General features: G+C 46.6%; 1 protein-coding gene across 1 annotated transcript; it reads left to right on the top strand.

Annotated features, from left to right (window-relative positions):
* The first annotated feature begins 12,257 nt into the window (after window positions 1-12,257).
* Window positions 12,258-25,978, top strand: LOC132390178 (NACHT, LRR and PYD domains-containing protein 3-like). The gene is made up of 10 exons (XM_059962782.1): window positions 12,258-12,288; window positions 14,678-14,832; window positions 15,725-15,896; window positions 15,996-16,046; window positions 21,168-22,905; window positions 24,027-24,113; window positions 24,271-24,441; window positions 24,597-24,767; window positions 24,923-25,090; window positions 25,255-25,978. Exons 1-10 carry the CDS (start codon window positions 12,258-12,260, stop codon window positions 25,340-25,342), a joined length of 2,832 nt encoding a protein of 943 aa, XP_059818765.1. The 3' UTR covers window positions 25,343-25,978.
* The last annotated feature ends 1,681 nt before the right edge of the window (window positions 25,979-27,659 follow it).

The raw sequence follows: 27,659 nt of genomic DNA, 5'->3' as shown, positions 1-27,659 counted from the left end.
TAGTTAGAGAGTATTTATTTTAGAGATTCACCAGACTGATTCCTGGAGGACGATGAAGTCTCACTGATCGTCTTCACATAAAACAGAGGCCGGCAGATGTGTGGAGACGGAAGGGGTCGAAGAAATGAGGATCGGTCAGAAACATGAGGATGAGATGGGAGAGCAGTCGCCATCTTGTTGACGGTTAGAGGGGCTGAATGGCCACTTCTTCCTGTTTCTCACTTGATATTTCAGTGTTCCTGTACAGCGAAGTCCTGTAGGAATGTTAATTGGAATTTGTGTTTGTATCTATAGAACTGATTTGAATGAAAACAGTACAATTCCGGTTTGGGTTTGAATTGTGTATCGGACTGGGATGGGAATCGAACCTGTAACCCTGAGAACCGGAAGGTGGAGCTGAGGGAAAAACTATAAACGTAGCTGGTGTAAATATGAAATGATGTGTAAAATCCGGCAAGTGGGTCGGGCAGCGTGTGACACCTGTTCAGGTGGGAGAACCTCCGCCCATCACGTGATCCACTTCTTGCTCCCATTTCAAACGCAGATCTGCAGCATCTGCGGCTTTTCGAGGCCCCGCCCCCGCTCTGACAGTCCCCGGATGGACGGTGGTTTTCTTTCCTTCCAGTGTTGAAGCGGATAGTCGGAGTAGAGCCGGGGGTCGGATCACTGTCTGCGGGACAAATTGATCAAGTTCCTACCAGTGAGTATTGAGGCCGGTCCTGAGAGGGATCGGGACCGACAACTTCTGGGGGGAGACCTGACGTTGTTCAGTGAGTCCCGTTAACTTCCCCGAACAGGTGGCCGCGTCCCGCTTCCTGGACACAACCTGCCGGGGTTGGTCCGGGTTGTGGGACCTTCACACCGAACCGCCGGAGAGATGAGCCGCCGCTCCGCCTCTGTTGCTCGGGTCCCAAGAGCGGGATGAGGTGGTGTTGCCGGGACTGATCCCATCCGTTCACTTGTACCTGGGGAACGTTACCGCCATTACCCGGCCCGGTAGCCGATCCGAACTTCACCTGGATCCATACCTGGAGTCGATAATGGTTTTACAGCATACTGGAAGCGGCCGTTAGGCCCGTTGTTTTCTTGCAGACAGAGGGTTAAACAGAGTAATCGCACCCTCGAGAGACTCCTCCACGTGTATGAGTAGTTCCATCTTTCCCCGTTCAGGGAGGACAGTGAGATCCAGATCTCTCACGTCCTCTCGGGGGACTGGGAAGTTTATTTCCATCTTCTTTCCATTGCTACGGGTCGCCGAAATGCTGACAGTGTTTCCCGATATCTGGCCCCATTAATGCGAGAATTAAGTCTTTCTCATTTATCTGGGTTTCTCGGAAATGTGTACACTCCCTCCGGAATTCCAAAGGAGCAACCCAGGCTGTCTAATATTCCCACACGATTGAAATGGGGATTTTTATTTAACATGAAACGTGGCACAGTGAAAATCCTGTCTTTGCCATCACCCGCGTAGATCAAGCATTACAACAGTACAACGAGGTGATATAAGGTAAAACAATAACAGAGTGTAACAAATCATTATGGTCACAGAGAAAGTACAGTAGAGGTAGATATGTGGTGCAAGGTCACATCTGGTTAGACTGTGCGGTCAGCAGTCCATCTCATCACACTGGGGAACATTCAGTTCGCTTCTAACAGCAGAACGGAAACTGTCCTTGAGCCTGTTGTTACGTTTCTGTTTTATTTTATTTTCGACCCAATCGGAGACTGAGAAGTGAAGGGGGTTTTCCATTATGTTGGCTGCTTTACTGAGGCAGCAGGACATATAGACAGAGTCCATGGAGGGGATTTTGGCTTCTATGATGTGCTCAGCTGTGCCCACTGTTCTCTGTTATTTCATTCATTTAAACGAAGTGCAATGGTCGTATGAAGATGTGAAGCATCGGGATGGGATACTTTCTGTGGAGCATTGATAAAGATTGTAGAGTGGAAAATGACATATACCACAATTTTTATTGATTGTTCTGGTTTTGTCATATTGAAATCTGTCATCTATCAGAGTGTACTATTATTTCAGGACAGTGTATTGCTTGAGGACCATCACACATTGCCCTTGATTCCATCTCCCTCCCAGTTTCATCTGTCTATTTCCTGTCCATCTTGTTCAACATCTGTCCAGCCTGCGTCATACCACCTCAATGATATATATCAGCAGTCTCTCTACTAAACATTGTCTCAATTGTGACGTTTTGTCTTCCATTTATTCCAGCATTTTTTTTTTAATTAGCTAGAACTACCAGAGGTTAAATTGAATGCAACACGTGGCAGGGTAAAAGCTGCCTTTACAATTTTTGTTTCACCATTACAAAATGGCTGCAGTGTTAATTCTTGTCACGATGAAACACACATCTGATGCTGAGTTTGTTATTTCCTTTTTCGGTTAAATTTAGTGAGCCACTTCCTCCGTTTCCAGGGTAACAAACCACCAGAGCTGCAAGGCCTGTTGCAAATGTTTATCGCACACAGATAACGGCCTCTCAGTGAAGCACCCCTTCAAATTACCCTTAAATATTTAAAATTTCGGCCCAAATCCACGCCCTCACCCATCCCGAAGGACAATAGCCTACATGCATTCGCCCTATTTATACAATTATAGGTTTGTATGCTCTAGGAGGGGTTCCCAACTTGGTGTCCGCAGACCCCACCGTTGAGCATAGCAGAAAATGGTCCGGAACCCCTGCGAGCATCTCTCCTGACTCTCATGTTCTCCAGGTTATCAATAACTAATCTGTTCAACCTGCCCCTGTAACTCAGTTCCTAAAATGACAGCAACATCCGTGTCTGCCAGTCCTCCTGCACCGGCCTGTCACAGGGTCCGAGGGAGACCTTGTCAGGGTCTGGGGATTTATCCATCCTAATTCTCCTCAAGGCAGCAAACTCCTGTTGTGTAATCCGTACACAATCCGTGTCCTGACTGACTCTCCTCATTTCTATAGTCTCTGTCTGTCTCCCAAGTAAACACAGGCACAGAGATGTCATAGACGATCTCTCCCATCTCTTACGGCTTCGTGCGCAGATGAGCACGCTGAACGTCAGATGTTATTTTGTAACTGTTAGCGGAGCGGGGTGGAAATAACATGTTTTCTCAATAATTTATCCTACTACCACATTGTCTGCTATTCATGAGAATGTGCTCATTACATTTGTTGTTTACAAAGTTCACAAGAGTGATTCTGGAATGAAATGCTTTATGTATGAGGAATACAGGAGGAAATCAGCAGATGCTGGTTATTCAAACAAGACACACAAAATGCTGGTGGAACACAGCAGGCCAGGCAGCATCTATAAGGAAACGCGCTGTCGATGTTTCGGGCCGATACCCTTTGTCAGAACTGACTGAAAGAAAGATAGTAAGAGATTTGAAAGTAGGAGGGCGAGGGGAAAATGCAAAATGATAGGAGAAGACCGGAGGGGGTGGGGTGAAGCTGAGAGCTGGAAAGATGATTGGCAAAAGGGATACAGAGCTAGAAAAGAGAAAGGATCATGGGACGGAAGGCCCAGGGAGAAAGAAAGGGGTACGGATGCACCAGAAGGAGATGGAGAACAGGCAGAGTGATGGGTAGAGAGAGAAAGAAAAAAAGGGATGGGGGGAATCTATATATCAGGAATGGGGTAAGAAGGGGAGGAGGGGCATGAACGGAAGTTAGATAAGTCCCTGCTCCTATTATCGGTGGAGGGATGGTGACTCTGGGAACAGGAACCTCAGTGAAATCCTATGTTCTGGATAGAGTCGATGGGGACAAGATGTTTTCAACAGTAGGGAAGTCTGGTACCTGGAACCTGAGGTCACAATCTCAATCCATTCAATTGTATCTGAGGAAATTCCCTTCCATCATTCTGTCCAGTAGCAGGATTTGAATTCCACCTGTGCCAATGCCTGGAGTTGATCGCCGTTGGGAGATACTTGCAGGCACAGGAATATGACGAAAATTTTGACCACTTAATTGAACAAATAAGGGAACTTCATGGTTATCACAACAATGCATTGTGTGATGCCCTTTGTAAATATCCCACAGTTGACATTTGGAACAGACACTCCTTTGGAAGAAGACAACGAGGCTTTGAGAGGAAGTGCGGCGGAGGCCATTTTCAAATTGCTTCTCAGATCGGAGTTCTGAGAGGCGGGACTGCGCAGGCGCGTGAAGGAGGCCTGGGAAGGAGGGAAGATATAGAAAGAACGCAGCCTTAAGCAGCGGGCAGCTTCGTTTGCGGGCAGCGGAGTGAGCCGGGAGCAGAGTGTAGGGCTTGGTCTCAGAGGGCTTAGGCGGAAAAGGGCACAGTAGGCTTATGTTTTAGTTCTCCTTGTTATTTTCAGTTAATCGGGAAGTATGTGTGTGAGGGCAGCTTGTTGTTCTCGGTGTCGGATGTGGGAGGTCTGGAGTCTCCGAGCCTCCCGGACATTCACATCTGCGCCAGGTGTGCCGAACTGCAGCTCCTGATGGACCGAGTTAAGGAACTGGAGCTGCAGCTCGCTGACCTTCGCCTGGTCAGGGAGAGTGAGGAGGTGACAGAGAGGAGTTACAGGCAGGTGGTCACTCCGGGGCCACAGGAGGCAGGTAGGTGGGTCACGGTCAGGAAGGGGAAGAGGCAGGTACTAGAGATTACCCCCGTGGCTGTACCCCTTGACAATAAGTACTCATGTTTGAGTACTGTTGAAGGGGACAGCCTACCTGGAGGAAGTGACAGTGGCCGTGCCTCCGGCACAGGGGACGGCCCTGTAGCTCAGAAGGATAGGGATAGAAGAAAGAGGACCAAAGTAATAGGGGACTCGATAATCAGGGGATCAGACAGGCGGTTCTGTGGAGGTGATCGGGAGTCCCGGATGGTAGTTTGCCTCCCTGGTGCCAGGGTTCAGGACGTTTCTGATCGCGTCCAAGATATCCTAAAGTGGGAGGGTGAGGAGCCAGAGGTCGTGGTACATGTAGGTACCAATGACATACGTAGGAAAGGGGAAGAGGTCCTGAAACGAGAGTATAGGGAGTTAGGAAGGCAGTTAAGAAGAAGGACCGCATAGGTAGTAATCTCGGGATTACTGCCTGTGCCACGCGACAGAGAGAGTAGGAATGGAATTAGGTGAAGGATGAATGCGTGGCTGTGGGATTGGAGCAGGGGGCAGGGATTCAAGTTTCCGGATCATTGGGAACTCTTCCGGGGCAGGCGTGACCTGTTCAAGAAGGACGGGTTACACTTGAATCCTGGGGGGACCAATATCCTAGTGGGGAGGTTTGCTAGGGCTACAGGGCAGACTTTAAACTAGTAAGATGGGGGGGGGGCGGGAATCAATTTGAGGAAACTATGGGAGATGAGGTTAGTTCACCAGTAGAGCAAGTAAGTAGACCGTGTCTGAGGGAGGAAAGGCAGGTGATGGAGAATAGATGCGCACAGCACGAAGATGTAGGGGAGAAGAAAAAAAAGGATAATAAATTTGAATGCATTGTTAGGGATGAAAAGAGAGGAGGAGGTGGAGAGTATCTTAAATGTATCCATTTTAAAGCTTGGAGCATTGTAAGAAAGGTGGATGAGCTTAAAGCGTGGATTGATACCCGGAATTATGATGTTGTAGCTATTAGTGAAACATGGTTGCAGGAAGGGTGTGATTGGCAACTAAATATTCCTGGATTTAGTTGCTTCAGGTGCGATAGAGTTGGAGGGGCCAGAGGAGGAGGTGTTGCATTGCTTGTCCGAGAAAATCTTATGGCGGTTCTTTGGAAGGATAGATTAGAGAGCTCCTCTAGGGAGACTATTTGGGTGGAGTTGAGGAATGGGAAAAGTGTAGTAAGGTGTATTATAGGCCACCTAATTGGGAGCGTGAGTTGGAAGAGTAAATGTGTAAGGAGATGGCAGATATTTGTAGTAAACACAAGGTGGTGATTGTGGGAGATTTTAATTTTCCACACGCAGATTGGGAAGGTCATTCTGTAAAAGGGCTGGATGGTTTAGAGTTTGTGAAATGAGTGCAGGATAGTTTTTTGCAACAATACATAGAAGTATCGACTAGAGATGGGGCAGTGTTGGATCTCCTGTGAGGGAATTCGATAGGTCAGCTGATAGATGTAGGTGTTGGGGAACACGTCGGGTCCAGTGATGACAATAGCATTAGCTTCAATCTAATTATGGAGAAGGACAGGACTGGACCTAGAGTTGAGATTTTTGATTGGAGAAAGGCTAACTTTGAGGAGATGCGAAGGGATTTAGAGAGAGTGGATTGGGTCATGTTGTTTTATGGGAAGGATTTAATAGAGAAATGGAGGTCATTTAAGGGTGAAATTATGCGGGTACAGAATCTTTATGTTCCTGTTAGGTTGAAAGGAAAGGTTAAAGGATTGAAAGCACCATGGTTTTCAAGGGATATTAGAAACTTGTTTCGGAAAAAGAGGGATGTCTACAATAGATATAGGCAGCATGGAGTAAAGGAATTGCTCGAGGAATATAAAGAATGTAAAAGGAATCTTAAGAAAGAGATAAGAAAAGCTAAAAGAAGATACGAGGTTGGTTTGGCAAATAAGGTGAAAGTAAATCCGAAAGGTTTCTACAGTTATATTAAAAGCAAGGGGATAGTGAGGGATAAAATTGGTCCCTTAGAGAATCAGGGTGGTCAGCTATGTGTGGAGCCGAGGGAGAAGGGATAGATTTTGAACGATTTCTTCTCTTCTGTATTCACTAAGGAGAAGGATATTGAATTGTGTAAGGTGTGGGAAACAAGTAAGGAAGTTATGGAACCTATGACAAATAAAGATGTGGAAGTACTGGCGCTTTTAAGAAATTTTAAAGTGGATAAATCTCCGGATCCTGACAGGATATTCCCCAGGACCTTAAAGGAAGTTTGTGTAGAGATAGCAGGAGCTCTGACGGAGATCTTTCAGATTTCATCAGAAACGGGGATTGTGCAGGAGGATTGGCGTATTGCTCATGTGGTTATATTGTTTAAAAAGGGTTCTAGAAGTAAACTTAGCAATTATAGACCTGTCAGTTTGACCAGTGGTGGGTAAATTAATGGAAAGTATTCTTAGAGATAGTATTTATAATTATCTGGATAGACAGGATCTGATTAGGAGTAGCCAGCATGGATTCGTGCGTGGAAGGTCATGTTTGTCAAACCTTATTGAGTTTTTTGAAGACGTTACGAGGAATGTTGACGAGGGTGAGGCAGTGGATGTAGTCTATATGGACTTCAGCTAGGCCGTTGACAAAGTTCCACATGGAAGGTTAGTTAACAAGGTTCAGTCGTTAGGTATTAATGCTGGAGTAATAAAATGGATTCAACAGTGGCTAGATGGGAGATGCCAGAGAGTAGTGGTGGATAATTGTTTATTGGGATGGAGGCCGGTGACTAGCGGGGTGCCTCAGGGATCTGTTTTGGGCCCAAAGTTGTTTGTAATATACATGACCTGAATGATGGGGTGGTAAATTGGATTAGTAAGTATGCCGATGACACTAAGGTAGGGGGTGTTGTGGATAATGAGGTGGGTTTTCAAAGCTTGCAGGGAGATTTATGCCGGTTTCGAAGAATGGACTGAACGTTGGCAGATGGAGTTTAATGCTGAGAAGTGTGAGGTTCTACATTTTGGCAGGAATAATCTAAATAGAACATACAGTGTAAATGGTAGGACATTGAGGAATGCAGTGGAACAGAGAGATCTAGGAATAACAGTGCATAGTTCCCTGAAGGTGGAGACACATGTAGATAAGGAGGTGAAGAAGTCTTTTGGATCGCTGGCCTTTATAAATCAAAGCATTGAGTACAGAAGTTTGGATGTAATGTTAAAATTGTGCAAGGCATTGGTAAGGCCAAATTTGGAATATTGTGTGCAGTTCTGTTCACCGAATTACAGGAAAGATTTCAATAAATTAGAGAGAGTGCAAAGACGATTTACTAGGATGTTACCTGGGTTTCAGCACTTAAGTTACAGAAAAGGTTGAACAAGTTAGGTTGTAGCGTAGAAGGTTGAGGGGGGATTGGATCGAGGTATTTAAAATTTTGAGAGGGATAGATAGAGTTGACGTGAATAGGCTGTTTCCATTGAGAGTAGGGGAGATTCAAACGAGTGGACATTATTTGAGAGTTAGGGGGCAAAAGATTAAGGGAAACACGAGGGGATATTTCTTTACTCGGAGAGTGATAGCTGTGTGGAATGAGCTTCCTCTAGAAGTAGTAGAGGCCAGTTCAGTTGTGTCATTTAAGGTAAGATTGGATAGGTATATGGACAGTAAAGGAGTGGAGAGTTATGGGCTGAGTGCGGTTAGGTGGTACTAGGTGAGAGTAAGAGCGGCACTGACTAGGAGGGCCGAGATGGCCTGTTTCCGTGCTATGACTGTTATATGGTTACATTCAACAATGTGTTTTGATTTTGGAACAGATTCTGTACTGCTGGAATTTCTGTAGAGATGGAACTACCAATATATTTACTGCATGCACCTCGAGACAGGGTTAAAACAGCCACTGGAATTTTAGCTTCCCCATTACAAAATGGCTGGGAGCTCAGTCTTCATCTTCAGAGCATGTGAGGTTGAGTTCCTTATTTCCTTTTTCACTTAGTTCTGCTTCCTACATCACCAGGGTAACAGACCACCAGAGGTCCAAAGAGTGTTGAACATTTGGGGCTTGTTGAGATTGTACCTGGAATATGGTGTGAAATCCAGCTCCCCATAGTAACCTGGGTTATACAGACCAAAGAAAAAAGTGTTGGAGGAACTCAATGGATTGGGCAGCATCTGTGGAGGGAAATGGACCGTCAAATTTTTGGTCTGAGACACTCCCTCTGAGCTGAGAGCAGACGGGAAAAAGTCAGAGAAAACTAGTGAGAGTTGGGGACGGGCAAGTACTAGGGAGTGGGAGGTGGATACAGGTGATGGGGCAGGTGGGAAGTTGGAAATAGTAAAGGGGTGGAACATGAATTGTTGTTGCAATACGGGGCAGCAGAAGATGGAATTTAATTCTATGGAGGATTAACAAAGAGGTTAGGGAGTATTTATTTTAGAGATTTACCATCCCGTTTCCTGGAGGGAAATAGAGATCAGCAGAACAAATGAATCGAGAAGAAACATGTGGCTGAGATAGGAGAGCAGTCGTCATCATAACCACAAAATACTCTGCATATGCTGGGGACAGAGCGACACGTACAACACTCTGGAGGAACTTAGCAAGTCGGGCAGCATCCGTGCAAACGAACAGCCAACGATTCCGGCCGTGACCCTTTGTCAGGACTGAAGAAGGAGGGGCAGGGAACCTATGAAGAAGGTGGGAGGAGGGTGGGAAGGAGAAGGCTGGCAGGTGCCAGGTGTAACAAATCATTCTGGTTAGAGAGAAAGTGTGTGCAGGTAAATATATGGTGCAAGTTCACATCGATTTAGACTGTGAGGTCAGGAGTCCAATCATCACGCTGTTCGCTTATAACAGCAGAATGGACACCGTCCTTGAGCCTGGTGGGATGTCTCTGTTTCATTTTAACGTCGGCCCGATGGGAGTATTAGAAGTGATACGGTTGTGGGGATCTTTCGTTATATTGGCTGCTTTACTGAGTCAGTGGGAAGTGTAGACGGAGTCCATGGAGGAGAGGTTGGTTTCTATAATGTACCCAGCTGTGTCCATTGTTCTCCGCTATTTAATTCAGTTACAGGAAGCGCAGTAGCCGGATGAAGATGTGAAGTATCGGGATGGGATACTTCCTGCGGAGTATTGATAAAGCTTGTAGAGTGGAAAAGGTCATATATCAAAGTTCTTATTGTTTGTTCTGGCTTTGTTATACTGGAATCTGTTATCTACCAGTGCGGACTTTATTTCAGGATCTGTGTATTGCGGGAGGAACATCAGAGATCGCCCTTCATCCCCTTCTCCTATTTGGTTCCATCTGCTCATCCCCTGCCCATCTGGTCCAACATCTGTCCAACATCTATCCCACCACCTCAATGATATATATCAACCATCTTGTTCAACCTCTGTCCAGTCTGTATTCCACCACCTCAATGATATATATCAACCATCTTGTTCAACCTCTGTCCAGTCTGTATCCCATCACCTCAACGATATATATCAACCATCTTGTTCAACTCCTGTCCAGACTGTGTCTCACCACCTCAATGATATATCTCATCCATCTTGTCAACCTCTGTCCAGCCTGTATCCCATTGCTGCAATGATATATTTCAACAATCTCTCTTTTAAACTTTGTCTTCATTGTTTTGTTTTTCGTTATCTAGAAATACCAGAAGTTTAGTTGAACACAGCAGTTGACAGGGAAAAGGCAGCCATTATAATTTTAGTGTCCCCATTTGAAAACGTCTGCAGTGTTAATCTTTGTCATAATTAATCTCATAGCATTTGATGTTGAGTTTGTTATTTCCTTTTTCGGTTATTTTTGGTGAGCCACTTGCTCCGTTTCCAGGGTAACAGCCCGTCACAGCTGCAGACAGTGTTGCACATTTTTATTGCTCTGTGGCCACCGCCTCTGAGCGCAGACAGTGGCCTCAAGGGCAAATGTAACAGAGTGATAGTGGGGGGAAAGGATGCTGTGAGCACTGTTGGATGCGTTACACCAGGGTCAGAATAAACTCAGAACTAACAGATTGGTTGGGGTGGGGTGGCATTTACATTTTAGCGTGTTGCTGATATTTTTGCAATAGTTACCATCTGTGCATTAGAATGGAGAGGTGAAATAAAACTACAGTTGCAGGAAATTTAAAGTCAGAAGATGAAAATACTGGAAAAAGCTCGACAGTCCGTTTTCAGATATTGGGTCTTCCACCATTTCTTCTTTCACAGCGGTAACCTGATGTACTGAGTTCCCATAATTTTCTACTTTGTAATTTTACATTTTGTTCCTGCTACACCGAGGGTAAACATGGCAGCCAACTGTGCGGGTCAAGATCCCACACAACAATAAGATAGTATTCAAATGTGCTCAGTTTAGCTGCTGGAGGCAAGCTGAAGTATATCCCCATCCTCTCACAATCTACAGACCGGTGAATCAGCCTGAGCACTGACCCCGGCAGAGAGTCATTAGGTTTCATTTCCACCTTAGTTTGTAATCGGAAATGGCAGGAACACCACGGCAAATCGCCGGCACCAAAGCATGTTTGTATGGGTGATGATATCGGGCTGGTGACTCTGAGTATATGGAACTGCCAGTATACAGGTTTCAGTCCAGGTTGGTAATTCAGATTCAGATTCAGATTCAGTTTACAGCTGGGATCGGAATTTCCTCAGTCTGCAGTGAAGCTGAAGTCTCGGGCGGTTGGACATTGTTGTGGGGAAATTGTCGTCTGCACCACACAGTGGGACATCATATCTACCATGTACTTTGGAGATTATTTAAGACTTTACTGGGGAGTTAGATGACTTTGAGCTGTGATGCTCTCTGTAAGGACTTTGGTAAAGCCTTTAACAAGATCCCACATGGCAGTTGATTGGGAAAGGTAGGTCACGTGGGATTCACGGGGAGCTGGCGAGGTGGATTCACTCCGGACTCGATGAAAAGAAGCAGAGGGTGATGACTGAAGATGGTTTTAGCGAATGGAGGACTGTGACGAGTGGGTGTCAGTGTCGAGAACTCTGTAATTCACTATTCATTCAATTGATTTGTTCATGAAAGGTCAGCAAGTTTGATCATGAATCCGGCAGTCTCGTTGATATTGCAGCAGATTACCATGAATTTCAATGGGATCTTGTTCAGTTGTGGAGATGGGCTGAGGAATGGCAAATGGTTTTCAAATTGGGCAAGTGTGAGATGGTGCATTTGGACAGTCAAACCACGGTGGGACTGGTACAGTGAATGAGAGAGCATGGTGCATTGTGCAACAGATTGAGAAACAAAAAAATAATCATAAATAGGGAATGCAGAATACAACGCAGATAGAGAACAGATACATGGCTCATACACACAAGCCCTGCTCTGATAGATGGTCTTCCACCTGAAATATGAGTAATATGAGTATCTTTTATTGAGTAATTCCGGCATTTTCTTTTACTTACGTTAAGGAATTTTTGCCATCCTGCTGTTTTGGATGTATGACGGGTCTACATTGTGTTTAACAAGGTGTCATGTAACTATCTGATAACGGCCAGGTGATATGCTCAAAGGTACTTTGATCGGAGTTTAGGTGATAATACTGATCTTAAAATCCTGCCGGAGAAGGTGTCGTGTTTCAGGAGAAGATGTCACGATGCTATGTGTGATATTGCATTGTTCAGGATGTCAGAGTGTTTCTACATAGAATCAAACCATATATTGCCACAGGTGTCAATGCCAGGCGATGTTAAACTGAAAGGAGATGGTGAGAATCAGGCGGGACTGAGAAATCTGTATAATTCAGTGACGAGAGGAATAGATGCACCATTGGTCAGCAGAAATGTTTCAACCCACACTGCTATAACAGTTTTCCATTACTCATCATAGCGCCACCAGTGGTAGGAAGACCAAAGCAGTGGGCGCTGTCTGCTCAACCCGTCTTTCTTTTTTTTATTAAGTGCAATCGTGAACAACAGCCGGATCAGAAATGCTGATCAAGTCAACTAGTTCCCAAAGAGTACTGTGATAGGCCAATCAGATGGTTCACTGCTGCTCCGCAATAGAACGCCTTGCCTTACCGTTCACAAATCAATCCTGGTCGAGGACTCGTGATTGGTTCCTAAAACGGAATGGACTGCGGTATAGCTAGTAGATAGACCGGAGATTCCTGACATGGTGTACAATCCATGTAATGGGTATTGCGTGACTGTGGGTGGATGGGCGCAGGTGGATCATGAAATGTCAAATCCCAGGGAACCAGCCCCAAGATGTTTGGAAGTGTTTCCCTCAGTTTAAAAACAAAACAGCGTTCTGCTTCAAACCCGAATTAACATTTGACCCTCCTGTTACTTTTGTTTGTTACAGAGCAGCATAAACTGATCACACCTGTCCTCAAATGGCTCAGTGTTCGAGCAGGGGAGGAGTTCCAGTGGCTTCAACATCAGGAAAGGACACGGGTATGTTGTCGAATTATTTTAATTTATAATTCATACTCTGAGGGTTCTGCGTCTGTGTTTAATTCGTTGTGTATATTTAAGACAGAGGTTGATTCCTGATTGGTCAGTGTATGAAAGGATATGGTGAAAAGCAGAAGTTGCGGATTCTGCATCTGGGTTCAATTCAATATCGACAATTCACAAACCATTTGTGAAAAATGAGCAGAGAGATGAGAGAAATAGAGAAGGAGAGAGAGTTAACATCTCTGGGGGAAACACAGTCACCTGTGGAAGAAGTACAGTTACCGTCTGCTCCTGCTTCTCTAACAGATTGTGATGCACATTAAAATAGCGAGTTACTCCAGAAGTCAAGACATTGTGCAGATGCTGTAAGTTTTGGCCAACGCAAAGACACACAAAATATTGGCAGAACTCAGCCGGTCAGGCAGCATCCATGGAGAGGAATAAGCATTTGACATTTTGGATCAGCATCACACGGAATAGAAAGTAATGTGGCAATATCTAGAAATTCTGTCCTCTCATTTCCAGTCTGATGAAGGGCCTTGGCCCGAAACGTTTATTGTTTATTCTCCTCCTTTGTCATGGTCTGGTCCGTGAAGTCCGAAATCCGGTTCGTGGTCCAGCCCGTGGACTCCGGACTCCGGGTCTTCTGGCTGTCCTTTGTTTCAGTTGGGCTTAATCACAGACAACTTTTTCTCATGTTGCTGGGAATAAAAGTGGCCCTGAGTTCAAGTGTTATGGCTGGTTCGTCTCGTCAGTATCCTGTCCTTGTCTCTGTGGGATAAGTCTTTGCCGATACCATGAGTCTGGAGCCTTGTCTGCAGCCTTCCACCTTTTTTCGCTGTCAAGTTCTACCGGCGGAGCCTTGCTGTGTCTAGATAAGGAACCTTCTTTCGTTGTTTGTAACTGTCTCTGTTTGTCCACGCCTTCGCTAGATGGATCTGGACATTTGCCGCTACCTAGCGTTGGGAACTGTCTCATCGTGTGCAGCGTATGAGTCCCGGCCCTACGTCCTCTTCCCAAGGAGGGGCTCCGACTCTGTGTTCTGCATTCCTGCTCTCCCTCGACCAAGGCTCTGTATTCCGCGTTCCTGTCTCCCAAGTCTGACCCTCATGTCCTCACCCAGCCCAGGAGTCCCGCGTACTTCCCGCACGTCCAGTCCTGTTGCCTTGGCATGACTTGTCCAGCGTCGTTTCTTCCCCACTTCCCTTGCTTTCTTGATACACCTAGTCCTCTCCCTGGTACTTCAATGTCTGTGTCATGCATTTGGGTCTGTTCCCAACGCCCAACTAATGACATCCATAGATGCTGCCTGACCCGTTGAGTTCCTCCAGCATTTTGTGCGAAATCCCAGAGATTTGCCGAGGAAGCGGTTGACCAGGCAGGCAGACAGTAAATCAGAGCAAAGCGGTGGTGATGGACAGTACGAGGAGAGTGATGGCGATGGGTTACTATATTCTCAGTAATTAGCACAGTCCTTTCAAAACAGAGTGGTATATTCACAGAGACGCGAAAGAGCTATACCCCCTTCAAAACCACACCCTGCCCCAACCGGGACCACCCATGCCCCAGCCCAAGCCCGTCCCCCCCCCCCATAAATATATTGTAATTTATTTGGTGATCTTTTGGTTCCAGAGGGAAATTTGCTGCACAATATGGAGTCAATGAATATTTATTTTTCCCCATTATACTGCACAGTGATCACCGAGCTCCTGGCAAGCTGGAATGACTTCCAGCTGCTGCATTTGACGGACTTCTACCGGGGCAGGCTGGAGCAGGCGATGGAAGGAGGGGTGCACGGAGTGAGCCTGGCGTTAACGGCCAAGAATCAGTTCAGTGGAGAGGAACATCGGGTAAGTGGGAGGGAGGGATTTTCACACATCACAGGTCTGATGGGTGTCGGAATTTTCATTCATCGGATAATAAAGCATAAAAACAAATCAGAGTATATATAATTCTTAAAACGATGAATCTGAAGGAATTATTGGAAGAGGTGTAAACACTCCAGTAGCGGCTCAATGCTCAGAGCGAGGGGAGCAGGTAACAATTGTATGAGGTTGCAATAAAGGAGTTTAAATGGAAATCTGGTAGGAATTTTCATTTTGAAAAGAACGTGCAGCGTGACGGCAGGACGTCAGTGAGAACCGGGGCATTATTACTGGATGCCACAGGAGCTCGAGTGTGTTCTGCTCTGGGTGGAGATGATTCCGTTACAATCTGTAACTGCAAACAGTGTGGATTGGGGGATACTGCCCTGTTGTAATGTGTAATCACTGAATAACCCTCCACTGGAAAAGGCAAAGGAAAGGCATCAGGTGTCAGCCGGTAATCCGCTGTCATGTTGGACACTGGCGGACTGAGGAGATGAATCACATCACCTTTTCTGCAACTTCTCCGAGACTGCTCACTCTGTTATAAAAACCCTCCTGACTTCTTTCTTCATCTGTGATCGTTATTTCCTGATTTTGTTTTACACGGTCAAATCCGGTGAGGAATTATTTATGGATTTGGAGCCACGTCAATGAAGCGGTCACAGACCAACCAGGATCTCCTTGACTGGTGGACCAGGTTCACGGTGAATGACCCTCCGTGTGCTCTGCACTCAGAATGTAGTCCATGTCCAGCCAGGATCAGCACCCGTCTGGGTGAATGCTCAGTCAGATCCCGTTAAAGAGCACATCATTTACTTCTCATTCTCTGTGTGAATCTGTCAGCCCCCAATACGTTCACCGTTACTCTTCACAGAAAATCTCTGATCTCGCTGATAAGGGAGAGCGGGCGGACAGTTCTAAACTCCTCCTGAGCCTGGTGATGGAGAAAGGCTCCCGCGCCCGGAGGGTGATGTGGGAAACCTTTGTGAAAATGCGGATTGCTGTCCCAAAGTTTGACAAAATACTGAAGGAAATACAGGAACATGGTGAGATAGCATCAAAGATGAATTTAATTTTGGATTCAATCACAATTGATTTTATAATTTTATACATTTCAATTCCTCAAATGGTTTTATTCCAAACAGGTTGTGTTCCGGTCCATCGACCCGTACCGAAGATTCCCAGAGAACTGAAAGGTAAGTGAAGATACGCTGTTTCCACCGATGGTAGATATTGTGTAGGGCCATATCGATGTTGAACCACCTGGATTTGACCAGGTATGTGGTGGCACCATGACACAGCGCACAGTGAAACACATGGAAAATATTTGCTGGAGGGATATCTTTCTCAGGGCATTATCAGGAACAACTCATAGAGTCGGGGAGTTTTCTCTGACTCCTCTCTGACTCCTACAACAACAGGTCCCTCCACCGAGCCAGAGTGGAGAAGAGGACGATCTGGAGGAGTGAAATTCTTAGAAATTCTTCACTCCGAAAAGTGAAATCCTTCCCCTGCAGCTACACTACCTGAGCAACAGCTCTCATCCTGGATAATTTTTCTAAATCCCCTCAGATCCTACAGATTATCATTTTTAGAATTGAGAGTCCACGGAAGCTCTCATCACAGAATAGCAATGAGAGCATCCATTTAATGAGAAAATCAGGTAACACCCAACTGCTCTGTTCAACCCCAAAGCAGCATATGAACCCAACTTTGTTCACATAAGTACTGCCTGACTGCAAACACTGCTACAGTTATCCAGTTTTACTTCCAACTCAATAATCCTGGGAATTCCATCAGGAGACAGTGTTAGTGAGGGTGTGATGGGGACAAAATCCTCAGCTCAGTCCACAGAAGCTAAAGTTCATGTGATGTGTGATGGACACTGTGGAACGGTGAGAGATGGGAATTGGGACAGAGAAACCAAGGTAGCCTGCAAACTTGTTCTTCACTGGTCTTCATATTGTTTGCCGAAGGAACAGACACAGCAGTGAAATTCCCACACCCATTTCTAATACAAAACCGATTCATTCCCTGATTATTGAAGAATATCATTTCTAACACTGTCACTTTGTCTGAAGTAACTATTTAAACTACCAATATTTTCCTACGCTCCCCATCCCACCCGTATACATTGAACACAGACGCCACACATCCCTGACAGGGTCCCGACACGCTGTGAGACCCCACACACCCCTGACAGGATCCTGACAGACTGTGAGACCCCACACATCCCTGACAGGGTCCTGACACACTGTGAGACCCCACACATCCCTGACAGGATCCTGACACACTGTGAGATCCCACACACCCCTGACAGGGTCCTGACACACTGTGAGATCCCACACACCCCTGACAGGATCCTAACAAAGTGTGAGACCCCACACACCCCTGACAGGATCCTGACACAGTGTGAGACCCCACACACCCCTGACAGGATCCTGACACACTGTGAGACCCCACACACCCCTGACAGGGTCCTGACACACTGTGAGATCCCACACACCCCTGACAGGATCCTAACACAGTGTGAGACCCCACACACCCCTGACAGGATCCTGACACACTGTGAGACCCCACACATCCCTGATAGGGTCCTCACACACGGTGAGACCCCGCACATCCCTGCTAGAGTCCGGACATGCTGAGATCCTGCACACTCCTGACAGTCCCTTCAAATTCTGTGAAATCCTGGATACACTTTGCAGAGTCCTAACATACTTTTACACGTCCTTTCAAAGGATTGTGTTCAGCAGTAGTGCAGCTGCAATTAGCTGTTTCCACATTTTGCCTTCCCCTAATTCAGGTCTCAGGGCATCGACATCGCTTTCCATGATTGTGACAGATAGTCTCTGTGTCCAGAATACTCTCTCACTGGCACCCCAAACACTTGTCCAGCTACATTATCTCCTGCGTCGACGGGTCGACGGAAGATACAGGTTAGGCTAATAATCCTTATTGTATGGACGGCGGTCCGGGTGAGTGAACATGATGGAATGGTTGGGACTGAAGTGGATAGTTCTTTGGAAAGAGTGTTGTGGGTCAGGTAGTTGGACATTGAGAGTGGATCAGCACATGGAAGTGTGATGTTGTTGTCTTTATGAAGACTTGATTGAGAGAGACAAGATTGGCAGATCAATATTCCAGCGTTACAATATTTCAGATAGAGAGGGGAGGTAATATGTTTGAAAAGGTTTATTTGCTGACCTGGGGAATTTCACAGCTGCAATCAGAGAGGACACACTGGGGATTTCAAGTACTGAGGCAATATGAGTGCATAGAAATAAGATAGATACAGTCACTGATGGGTTTTTACAAAACATCTCCCGGTAGTCATCATGAGATACAGGAACTAATATGTAGGCAAATTCTGGAAAGATGCAAAAGCAGCAAGTTTGTTGTAGTGGGTAATTTTAACTTCCCCTGTGTTGCTGATGACCTTTCATTCTCTGTCCCGTGTTTCCTACCTGCAAGAATATTTTAGGAATCTCTGATGGTGAGATGTGTGTAATGTGTGAACTAGAGGAGGGCCAGACTGCAGCTGGTATTTGAAAGTAAGCCGGCAGGTTGCTGAGGTTTCAGTGGTGGAACATTTGGGAACAGTGAACACAACTCCTCTTCTCAGATGGTTATGAATAAGAAGAGGTTTGCAGCTTATAGAAATATACAAAACCTACAGCACAATACTGGCCTTTCGGCCCACGATGCTGTACCGAACATGTATTTATTTTAGAAATTAAAAGGCTCTATTGTTTCTGCCTCCACCACAATCGCCGGCAGCCCATTCCACGCCCTCACCACTCTCTGCATAAATAACACTTACCCCTAACAATCCCTCTGTACCTGCTTCCAAGCACCTTAAAATTGTACGCTCCTGTGTTAGCCATTTCAGCCCTAGAAGAAAGTCTCTGACTATCCACACAATCAATGCCTCTCATCATTTTATACACCTCTATCAGGTCACCTCTCATCCTCCGTTGTTCCCAGGAGAAATGGCCGAGTTCACACAAGCTATTCTCATAGGGCATGTTCCCCAATCCAGGCATTACTTGTAAATCTCCTATGCACCCATTCTATAGTTTCCACGTCCTTCCTGTAGTGAGGTGACCAGAACAGAAGACAATACTCCAGCTGGGGTCTGACCAGGGTCCGATATACCTGCAACATCACCTCTCGGCTCCTAAACTCAATCCCAGGGTTGATGAAGGCCAATGCACTGTATGCCGTTTGAACCACAGAGTCAACCTGCATAGCAGCTTTGAGTGTCCGCTGGACTCGGACCCCAAGGTCACTCTGATTCTCCACACTGCCAAGAATGGGTTGTGCAGTATTGGGTGTGGGAAAGATAACTTGAGTGGCAGATTCAGTGGCAAAGGCTTAGAATGAGAGCACCTCTTGTTAGACAAATCCCCAACGGGCATGATTAAATATTAGCTGAGCAGAATTTGGGTCCAGCATGTTGCAAAGAGGATTAAAGCCAACGACGTCAATGCCTGTAGATCTTGATGGGAGATGTTGTAAATTTAATCTGAAAGGGAGAGATGAGTTTCATGATGCTGAAATGTGACTCAGTTGTGGAGGGTGAAGAGGCATGCCAAAGAAAGCATTGGGATACAGATCAGTTGCAGATGCGGATGGGGAAATATCAGGTGGAGTTTAATCCAGAGAAGTGTGAGTTCTTGCAATTCAGGAGATCAAATGTATGGGGAAGTATAGAGTAAAGGTCACAACCCTGACGTCATTAATGTCGACCGGGATCCTGATATCCATATCTTCGGAGGCAGGCGGGAGGAGTTTATGGGGACATCGTGTTAGCGGCAACTTTGTGGGCTGAAGGTCCCATACCTGTACTGTACTATGCAGGTCTTGAGATAGCTGAAATCCTGAACCACCTGCTACCGAAATTCCTCGGTCTCTGCTCCCTTCACCACCTGACCTGTAAACGGCATGGTTTCAAACTTGTATTTAAAGTCACAGACCAGTAGCATCTACCCTTTCTCCCCTTTCCACAAACATTGTCTGACCTGTACTCACATCTACACTCCTGTCCTGTACTGCAGAGGGCAGGCCAACATGCTGCAACACTCTGGCGGACTGGAAGGCTCTACAATGGGTAGTCAAAACTGCCCAACGCATCACCAACACCCCCAGCCTACCTTCCACCAGGGACGTATATACAGAAAGGCTCTGGAAAAGGGTCAGCAGCATCAGGAAGGATCCTACCTATCCTGTCTGTGGGCTATTTGCCCCTCTCCCATGAGGGAGGAAGGATCCCACCTATCCTGCCTATGGGCTGTTTGCCCCACCCCCAAGAGGGAGGAAGCTACGTAGCATCCACAGCAGGACAACCAGACTGAAAATCAGTTACTTTCCTCAAGCAGTAAGACTGATCAACACCTCCAATGATTAAGCCACCCCTACACACCTAACAACACCCACCCACCACCAGCACGATTTGAAAATTTTCTGCCAGAACCACCTGAGGTCAGAGTGACGCCTGTATCGTATATATTTATATTTATTGTGTTTTCCATTGCGTTCTTTATCTGAGTTATTTTGTTCTGCATCACATCCAGAATAACAATTAATTTCCTTATCTTTTACACTTGTGTATCTTCAACCTTGAATCTGTTGGGTATACACAACACATACTCTTTAAGAGACACGAGACTGCAGATCTGCCGTCTCAAACCATTTTCCGGAGGAACTCAGTGAGCTGAGCAGCATCTGTGATGATGGAAGGGGGGGCTGTTTGCGTTTTGTGCCAAAATGCTGACTGTCTCAATCTCCTGAACAAGACATTGACATTTTCTCCCCCAACAACCCTCACCGACAGTGCACGTGCTGCTCAATAAAGCTACTTCTTTGTATTTTGAATCAGTGATGGTGACTGGGAGGGGAAGCTGTGATTCCCCAACCTGCTCCTTTCATAGAATGCCCACGATCAATTCCCACGACCCATTCTCCATCTCCATACGCCACATTAAACATCCGGCTTTCAAAGTTCTTCCACAGGAACAATAGCTCTGGCAGTGGTGGGAGTTTATCCAGTCCAGGACAGTCGGGGGTTAATAAACTATTAGGGAAATACTCACCTTCACAGCACAGTTAATGTGGAAATGTGAAGATATGGTGTTTATCTAGTCCAGGCCTCTCTGTCCAGTCAGGGGTCTGTTAATCACATTTACTTCGCTGTACGAACATCCATTGATGAATTCAATCAAGGCAATAGCTTTGAGCTAACTCTTGTGTGCTTAAATACTGAGTTCTGAGTTGAGCCATTTAACATTTTGACTATGTTCCTGTTCCCATGGAAGATGTTCAACAGAAACACAAGGAGACTCTGCGGGCACAAACTGAAACACTGAGAGTGAACACGATCCTGATGAGGGAGAAGGTGAAGGTTTTCCAGCTGGTTGATCGATACGCTGAGCTCACGGTCATTTCTACTGTTCGAGATCGGAGACTGGTGGAACATGAGCTGCTGGCAAGAGGTAGAGACCATGGCGATTGGAGAGAAAAACATCTCCGCAGAGAACTGGAAAAAATCCAGACTGATCAGTTGTTCCAGAGCAGCTTTTCCTGGAGTAAATCCAAATCTGGGAGTTCGGCAGCAGTGGCTGGAGTCCCGGGGATAGGGAAAACAACAATGGTACAAAAGATTGTTCATGACTGGGCCACGGGGAAAATATTCCAACAATTCCAGTTTGTCTTCAGTTTCAAATTCCGCGATTTAAACTCCATTAACTGCAGGATAAACATGAGGGAACTGATTCTGGATCAATATCCCTACTTTGGGAATATCCTGAGAGAGGTCTGGAAGAACCCAGAGGGATTGCTCTTTATATTCGATGGTTTGGATGAATTCAAGCACGGAATCGATTTTGCTGACTGTCGGAGAGATACAGAACCCAAGCACCAGTGCCCAGATCCTGAGTGGTGGTGTGAAGTGTCTGACATTATGTACAATTTAATCCAGGGCAAGCTGCTCCCAGGGTGTTCAGTGCTGGTCACCACCCGCCCCACTGCATTACATTTATTGGAAAAGGCTGATATCAGTGTCTGGGCTGAAATCCTGGGATTTCTTAGTGAGGAGCGGAAGGAATATTTCCTCAGACATTTTAAAGATCAGACGGTGGCAGAAGCTGTTTTCAAACACGTGAAGGAGAACGAGATCCTGTACACCATGAGCTATAACCCCTCCTACTGCTGGATCCTCGCTCTGACACTGGGCCCCTTCTTCACACAAAGAGTCAGGGACCCACTGCGAGTTCCCAAGACCATCACCCAACTGTACTCCTACTATATTTACAACATCCTGAAAAACCACGGCCGTGAGATTGAGAACCCCGGTGATGTGTTACTCAGGGTTGGTCAGATGGCCTTCAGAGGAGTGTCTGAGAACAAGATTGTGTTTACAGATGGAGATTTGATCAAGTACAATCTGCAGCCTTCCCAGTTCCTGTCCGGGTTCCTAATGGAGCTTTTGGAGAGAGAGGATTCTGCTCGGAGTGTGGTATACACATTCCCACACCTCACCATCCAAGAGTTTGTAGCTGCAGTCGCACAATTCCTGAATCCACATCCCGGGGATATCCTGAAATTCCTCACTGAAACCCACAACACGACAGATGGGCGATTTGAGGTATTTCTCCGTTTTGTTGCTGGTCTCTCCTCCCCAATGACAGCTCGGGGTCTGGAGGAGTTTCTGGGTCCATTTCCTCATCAAACAACCTGCCGGGTGATTGACTGGGTGAAGGAGGAGGTTGAACGCCAGAGTGGAAACACAGGGAGTGAAGCTGGTAAAAGGAGCCTCCTGAACACATTGCACTACCTGTTTGAGTCTCAGAATCGTGGACTGGCTCAGGCTGCACTGGAATCTTTGGAAATACTTTCGTTCAGTGGAATGACACTGACCCCGATTGACTGCGCGGTCCTATCTCATGCCATCGGACTCTGTGATACAATAAAACAGCTCGACCTGGAGAAATGCCGCATTCAGAGTGAAGGAATCCAGCAGCTGGGACCCGGGCTGCACAAGTGCCAGGACTTAAGGTAACCTGATTTATCTCCCATTCTGAAGTGTGAAACTGTTCCATTGTGTTGTTTCAATGTAACTGTATTTGGGTAAAACTGTAGTAAATCAGATTGTGAAGAATTGTGACAAATGCCCAGGGGATCGGTCAGTAATTCCCCAAGGACGGGAGGGTTCTGTGGTTCTTTGTGAAGGGATGTTGGAGACTTCATCAGATCAGTGAACAACGGCCATTGGTTTAATGATAGTATATCACTGGAATAGCCGTGTTTCTCGCTGCCAGTGACATGTCCATTGATAATGTTCCTTCTCAGTCACTGACGCCCAAACCAACACTGACTGCAATAGGTGGGTCAGAGATTCACACCCCCTTCCGATGGACAAGAGACCATCAGCAGACAGTCCAAACTTTACAACCCCTTCCCGTTGAGGGTCGGGAGACCAGCACCGGACTGTCCCAGCTTTACAATGCCTTCCCTGGTGAGGGACAAGAGAAAGTTAGTGGACTGACCCAGTGACAGTGAGAGAATTCCCTCTGTAAGATTGTCCTCCCTCTGCCCTTCCCCATGTCTGACTATCACCAGCAGTCTACCTGTGTCAATGTGGGCACTACCCCGCCCCAAATGGTTATGTCCTCTATATATGGGCCCTAATTCAGACCTTCCGCTTACCTCAGCATCCGATCCTCCTTCGGATCACTCTTCCCCACTACCTATTTCCTGTCGGTTCTCTCTTCCCCATCCTTTTCCTCCTGAGGGTTCTCTCTTACCCATCCCGCTTCCTCCTGCAGGTTCAGTCTTCCTATCCGTTTTCCTCAGGTGATCTATTCAACAATGTCTTATCGACATTCCTCACTCACAATTCATTCTCACTGTGAGACTTCCTCCCACAGGAACACTCTTCTGACCATCTGGGAATGAGACAGAATATATGGAGTTTACAGGGTCACACCGACAGACTAAATTACCGACATTCGGTGAATACACTGGAGCTGGTCAGTGAAGGACATTGACAGTGATGGGAACTCCGATCAGTGATTTACTAAAGGGTTTAATGTTTCCTGAAATATCCGAGTGAGACAAATTCCCTCAGACCCACGGTTTGAATCACTTTGTTCATCAATTTGTCTGTTTGTGTTTAGACTTGGGGAGAATAAACTGGGAGATTCAGGAGTGAAACTGGTGTCTGCGGCTCTGAGGAACACAGAGAGTAAAATACAGAAACTGGGGTAAGTACCAGACTGTGGGAGATTGTGTTTACAGTCACTGGGTGTCTGACACTGAACATTAATGTGATCAGTAATTGTGTTACTGATAAACACTGGGGATTTGTACCGTCTCCTGTCTCTCTGTGTCCTGCACCCTCTCTCTCTTTCTCATCTCCAGGCTGGGGGATGTCGGTCTCACAGATTCTGGCGTCGAGGATTTCGCTTCCCCTCTCAGTAAAATATTATCACTAACGGAGCTGGATCTGGGTAGTAATAAACTGGGAGATTCAGGAGTGAAACTGGTGTCTGCGGCTCTGAGAAACCCGGAATGTAAAATACAGACACTCGTGTAAGTACCAGACTGTGGGAGATTGTGTTTACAGTCACTGGGTGTCTGACACTGAACATTAATTTGATCAGTAATTGTGTTACTGGTAAACACCGGGTATTTGTACCGTCTCCTGTCTCTCTGTGTCCTTCACCCTCACTCTCTCTCATCTCCAGGCTGGACAATGTCAGTCTCACAGATTCTGGTGCCGAGGATCTCGTCTCCGCTCTCAGTACAAACCGAACGCTGATGGAGCTGGACCTGGGTGATAATAAACTGGCAGATTCCGGAGTCAAACTGGTGTCTGCCGCTCTGAGGAACCTGGAGTGTAAAATACAGAAACTGCGGTAAGTACCAGACTGTGGGACATTGTGTTTACAGTCACTGCGTGTCTGACACTGAACATTAATGTGATCAGTATTTGTGTTACTGATAAACACTGGGGATTTGTACCATTTCCTGTCTGTCTGTGTCCTTCACCCTCACTCTCTGTCATCTCCAGGCTGGACAATATCAGTCTCACAGATTCTGGTGCCGAGGATCTTGTCTCTGCACTCAGTGCCAAACCATCACTGAAGGGGTTGAGCCTTGGTTACAACTCGCTGACAGACCGATCTGTACCCGCTCTCCGCCGCCTCATACTGACCCTCCCGAGTCTGGAGTGGATCCGGTGAGTGTTTGTGTTAATGTTCAATGTGATAAAATATCAGCGGATCCGCGGGTTTTCTGGTGATATTTGGCTGTGCGTGTTGTTGAAACATTATCCCCAGTGCCCTGTTACGGACACTGGTGTGTAATCTGTTTATTTCATCTTTATTCTCCCATCTGTTTCAGATTGTACGGGAATTGGTTCAGTGTGACTGGGGAGAAGGAACTGAGATCTCTACGGGAACCCAGACCAAGACTGACAGTGTCCCTGTGAACATCTGTATGTGCGAACATCCCCGCCCGCAGGATGGGGACATTTTAGCCAATTTCCCACCCCCATCTTTCACTCCCGCCCTTACTTTTCAAGGCCACACGCCAGGTTTAATTCTCAACTGTTCTGACGGAACCGGCTCCAGTGACGTGTGTCCGCCTGCTGTACGGCGGCGCAGCTTCCTCCGGATGTGCAGGTTCAAGACTCCCCGCCACGTGAGACCCCGAACTACATAGACAGGAAGAGCCTGGGGGCCAGGGCTCAGTCTGGGACACCGGTGTCCCGGGGTGGGATTATCCCGGGAGAGAATCCTTTTGCTCCCTTTGCTGAGGACGGTGCATTCGGCAGTCTGGCCGATGTAATGATGTCAAATTGACAAATCCCTCTACAGTGACCCTAGATCAGCAGCGATCCCGACACAGCCCTGAAGTGTGATTTTATAATCATCGGTTCCCCGATGCAGAGTGACCGTGAGAAACGGGACTGATTATTCAACCGGTCACTCGTTGTCACCGGTCAGTTAATTGTGTGTGACTGTGAGTGAGTCGGGAGCAGCTTATTTATTCCCGCACGTCAGCAGCTGACACATTGTTTAATTTACATTTGTCATGATGAAATCAATAAACCGCTGTAACTTCCTGTCCTGGTGTCGGACTCGAGTTTTATTTGAGGTTTCTGCTGACCCCGCAGCCTGTGAACTGCAACAGTGGGTCGGAGCTCCTCACACTGACACTAAATACTTTACACAGCCGTCAGATAAAACTTCAATTTCGGGGAGTTCATAGAGATGGGGAGTGATACAGAGTTCACGGATCTGGAGAGGGTGGGGGGGGGACGACTCAATTTGGCAGGGGAATACAGGTGGATATTAGAATGCTAGCGATTGACAATTACATTTGACTTCAGCGGTGGAGAAGTAGCCCAGGATGAAATCGAAGATGCGGATAATTTTGCAAAAACGCGACACCACCCCTTGATGCAGCCGTGGGTCGCAGCTCCTCACACTGACACAGTCGCGTCTCAGCTCCAGGCTGAGGAAGGTCAGACCGACAGAGTCTGGGTGCCCAGGATCTCATCTCCACCCAACCCCTTTCCTGGCTAACAGACCCCCTCCTGCCCCCCGCAGACAGTTATAATGAACAGTAGTATCAGACATGATTCCACTGGATTAAAAAGGAGAGGAAGTTTTCAAAGGTCATTTAAATTGAAGCAAGAGGCGGAGAGGGAAGAGGTGAAAGAAGCTCTTTAACTGATCAGGTCAAAGAGGCTAGACTGCGCAGACGCGTGGCGTAGCGCGCCAAAGGTTTAAAAGAAAGACCGTCATATACATCGGCCATTATCGGAGTGGACTGAGGCAGAGTCGGACGGCTTTGGCTCAATCAGGCTTCGGCGAGAATAGGCAGAGGCGAGGTTGAACGGGACACGATTGCGCAAGCGCATGAAAGTCGGCGGGGAAATCTAAAAAGCGAGCTTCACTCCAGGTGAGGTAAGGGTGAGTAAGCTCCTGTAATTAACCTAATTAGCTTAGGAGTAGGTTTGAAATGTATGAATTATGAAAGGAACCTGGCGATTAATATCAAAGAAGCTCCTAAGAGTTTTTTTAAGTATATAAAGCTTATAAGAGAGTTGAGGGTAGATATAGGAATAATAGAAAATGACGCCAGAGATATTGTAATCAGAGGCCAAGTGGAAGACATCTGCAGTACACCCAACATTTAAGAATGCCAGGGAAGCGGATTATGTGCAGTGAAAATTACGACTGAGCAAGTGCTCAGAAAGCTTAATAGTCTGAATAGTCTGAGGGTGATGCAATGCACCCTTCGGTTCTGAAGGAAGTGTGGCCGTTGCAGAAGGAAGAGCAGGAGCGAAGGGCTCATGAGATAATTGGCAGGGACAAATAAAAGGACGGGTAACTGGAGAGGAGCGGCCAGTGGTGTGAGTGGCTCAGGGTAGGAATGGAGCTTTGAGGCTTTGGCTCTAGAGGCTTTGGCGAGTAGATGCTGAGGACGAGTTTGCTCCCAGTGAGGTAAGTCCGGGTAAGTTCCGTTAATTAATTTAATTAACTTAGGAGTAGGTAATGGAGGCAGCAGTTAGGACATTGGAGTGCTCCGTTTGAAGCATGTGGGAAGTCAGGGCAAGCACAGTTGTCCCTGATGACTACACCTGCGAAAGGTGCATCCAGCTGCAGCTCCTGACAAACCGAGTTAGGGAACTGGAGCTGGAGCTGGATGAACTTCGGATCATTCGGGAGGCAGAGGGAGAAATAGACAGGAGTTTCAGGGTGATAGTCACCCCTAGGAGTCAGGAGACAGCTAGTCAG

The sequence above is a fragment of the Hypanus sabinus genome, unplaced genomic scaffold (assembly GCF_030144855.1).
Source record: "Hypanus sabinus isolate sHypSab1 unplaced genomic scaffold, sHypSab1.hap1 scaffold_80, whole genome shotgun sequence".
NCBI lineage: Eukaryota > Metazoa > Chordata > Chondrichthyes > Myliobatiformes > Dasyatidae > Hypanus > Hypanus sabinus.
The sequence above is the reverse complement of the archived record's forward strand: the minus strand, read 5'-3'. Positions and strand labels throughout refer to the sequence as shown.